Raw genomic sequence first — 3,030 nt, forward strand, 5'->3', positions numbered from 1 at the left:
CGTTATGCAGCCCAAGCGAACACACACAGCTCTTACACGTCCGCCCAAGGGCGTGACGGAAAAGGCGTTTGTACCAAATTAAAAAAAGAACGCGGAGCAGAAAATTAGAGGCTATTTTTTAAAACATGAAAATTCTAAGACCGAAAACAATATCTGGAAAAACATTTACTAGATGATTTTCACAGCCCGTTAGAAATAACAGGAAAAAAAGACTCACGGACTTGTAGGTATGTATCTATTTCCTCTGAAGAAGAGAAAAATGGTTTTTTTAATGTGCAAAAGCTCAGTGACTGGGGGACAATAACGAAAGGTCTAACGCGCAGGCAAACGGGAGGAGAGAAGCGTAGAAACCTGGACACTGAGCTGTGGGTCTGGCCAGGCGCGGACGCGACGCGCGGGACAAGCACGGGACGGGCAGCGGTGGGGGCTGCGTGTGGCTATAGGTCACGACATGTTCTGTGACCTGGGACAGTGCCAACTCCACGGACGGACGCCGTAAGACCGAGAGCAACTGTTACAGCATTATAGGAACGTAAAAGGTAGAGCTAAATAGTAAAAAAAGAAAAAATTAACTGTAAGTATAAACAGCATCCGACTGGAAAGCAGAAATGGAGGGAAAAAATGAGGTGAACAGAAAACAAACTAGAGCGACACAGCGACATCCACTCGCGTCGATAACTGCACTGCGTGTGACGAACTGGACGCTGGGACGGACTTCAGGCAGAGACTGGACAAGGGCAGATCCGACCGCACCTGCCCCACGAGCAGACACGGGCAGGGCAGGTGGGTACGAGAGGCTGGACGTGGCAGGGAGGAGCCAGCAGGGGGCTGCGGCGGGGGACCCCAAGGGCCAGCGAGCCGCTCAGGGCCATGCCTGGTGATTCCGCGGCAGCTGCCCGTGGCTCCAGACTGCAGCTTAAAACCAACTTGTATTTTATTAACACTCACCCAGCTCCACAGGCAACGTTTTGATAGGGTTTCTCTCTAAAAGCAAAGTTTTCAAATACCTTTAAAACAAAACAAAAAATACAGCACTTAAAAAGCAGAAAATCAAATGGCCATCTCTGAAACAGACGGCCAAGTTTCTTCATTTGTCGTCTCTTTAAGGGGCGACTCAGCACAGACACAGTGACACACGCACGGTCTGTCTCGATGCTCGGGCCCGGCTCCAAGCTGGCACTGCTGCCATCCAGGACCAGGCGAGCCTCTGCTGGAGGCTGTCCCAGGCTTTGTGGGGTACGTAGCAGCATCCCAGCCTTTCCCCGCTAGATGCCAGTATCTCCCCAAGCTGTGACAGCCGCAGCATCCCCAGCGAACCAGCCCGGCTGAGGACCAGCGCCCGCTGCCGCGCCTCCGCAGGGGGTGTCGGGGCATCGCGGTACCCTCGTGCACACTTCCAGTGACAAGTTTACGAACGTCGATCCTTAATTGCTGCCTGTGATCCACCGACCATCTGCTTCCGCTGACTTGCCAGCGGACACACAACCTGTCGGCGGACCCAGAGCTGCCCGCGAGGAGGCCCGGCGGCCGACGCACGCCGGAGACCCTGCCGCTCTGCCAGCGAGCTCACGCCTCCGACACCGAGAAGGGAGACACCAACGCTGGCATTGTTTTAATCAGGCTTTTTGGAAAGTTTAAGGCTTTTAATAAGCCCATAATTACTTAAAATTTCTAATTAATGTGTTTGGGTCTTCAGCAGGCTGCTCTAATTTTAATGACACGATGGGTTATAAATCACATGCAAAATTATATCTTAGACAACACTAAGCAGCTGGCCTCGACTGGCAAAATCAGATTCCAAAATTTCAGAACTGTGTACTTATTTTAGAAGAAAAAATAGTGTTTATGGGAATAGTTATCAGTATATTTGAAAGCTTTGAGTAACAATTACTCCCCAGAACGGTGTAAAATGCTAAAACAATTTATGGACAACAGGCACTAAATTACCCTAAACACAGAAGATGGGGATCTTGTGGAGAACAAAGCCTTCCCAGGCCACCCCGAACCACAAGCCCAGGGGACTCAAGGACGCTAGGTCGAGCTGTAAGGCATGAAGTGGAAGCAGACGCAGAGTACGCTCAGCCCCTTGTCACACGCCCAGCTGGCAGACCAGCCCCGGCCGCTGTGCCGAGCCCTGGTTGGGGCTGAGGACGCTGTTCTGTGTGGCCAGGAGCACCCTCTCGCAGGCAACCTGGTCTGCAGACCTCGCCGGCCCACGGCTCTGGGAGAAGGGTCCCTGGTCTGCTTTCGCCCTGCTGGGGGGACCGGCACACCAAGGACTCGCCGCCTCCTTGAAGGGCCTGGAAAGGCACCAATGAATCGGAGAGATTTCCCCTTCCTGTGACATGGGACAGAATGTTCGCTTTTAGCAAATGCTGTTAAAAGCTGTGAGCTACAGTCCAGGCCCCTGCACAGGTGGTTTCCCAGCAGCCACCTGCAGACACGGGTGCCTCTCTGCAGACGCAGCCCCTCGTGTGAGAATGGGGGTTGCCCGGACACCTCTCTCCTCCCCCGCCCACGTCTGCCCCGAAGCCCGGCAGCTCTCCAGTACACGGTTCCACCTTGCAGGCCCTGCCTGGGGCCGCCTCCTGCATGACGGCCACAAGGCCCCTAACTGGCCCCCTGCTCCACCCTGGACCCCGTGTGACCTTAGCGCAAGGCCAAATCCCACCCAACCTGTTTGAATCCTTTCAAAGTGAAATCCAAAGTTGCAGCTGGGCCCATAAGCTTAGCCAACCCTCTTAAACGCATCCCTCACCACTCGGCCCCTCCCGCGTGCCGCCACACTGGCCTGGCTGGCCCTCGCCACCGAGCACACGCCCACCTCGGCCTCTGCAGGTGCTCCCGGATGCCCTGACACCAAGGCTGAAGGCAGGGGGACCCCACGGCGGTGTGCCTCCCGAGTGAGGGTGCCAGCTGACCCCGGCTCTGGGGAGGGGGAAGAAGTGGCATCGCATGCACCCGAGAAGTGGGTGGGGGCGCTGGGGCCGCTGCGGTCAGAGGGGAGGAGCGCGCGGGACGGCGCACCCC

At 55.6% G+C, this 3,030-nt stretch overlaps 1 protein-coding gene across 7 annotated transcripts in view; it reads right to left on the reverse strand.

The window, feature by feature from the left end:
• Positions 1–3,030, reverse strand: part of LRRC27 (leucine rich repeat containing 27) — a 10,943-nt gene that overhangs the window by 3,632 nt on the left and 4,281 nt on the right. For 5 of the 7 annotated variants that reach the window (XM_025047531.1, XM_025047530.1, XM_025047529.1 and 2 more), the window contains one exon: positions 949–1,007. In XM_025047531.1, coding sequence (XP_024903299.1) covers positions 949–1,007 — 59 coding nt within the window. Of the gene's footprint in view, positions 1–948; positions 1,008–1,141; positions 2,339–2,824; positions 2,929–3,030 lie in introns of all 7 variants that reach the window. The other 2 variants (XM_025047532.1, XM_025047533.1) reach the window with 2 other exon arrangements.

Source organism: Pteropus alecto, unplaced genomic scaffold (genome assembly GCF_000325575.1).
Source record: "Pteropus alecto unplaced genomic scaffold, ASM32557v1 scaffold74, whole genome shotgun sequence".
In the NCBI taxonomy this organism is placed as follows: domain Eukaryota; kingdom Metazoa; phylum Chordata; class Mammalia; order Chiroptera; family Pteropodidae; genus Pteropus; species Pteropus alecto.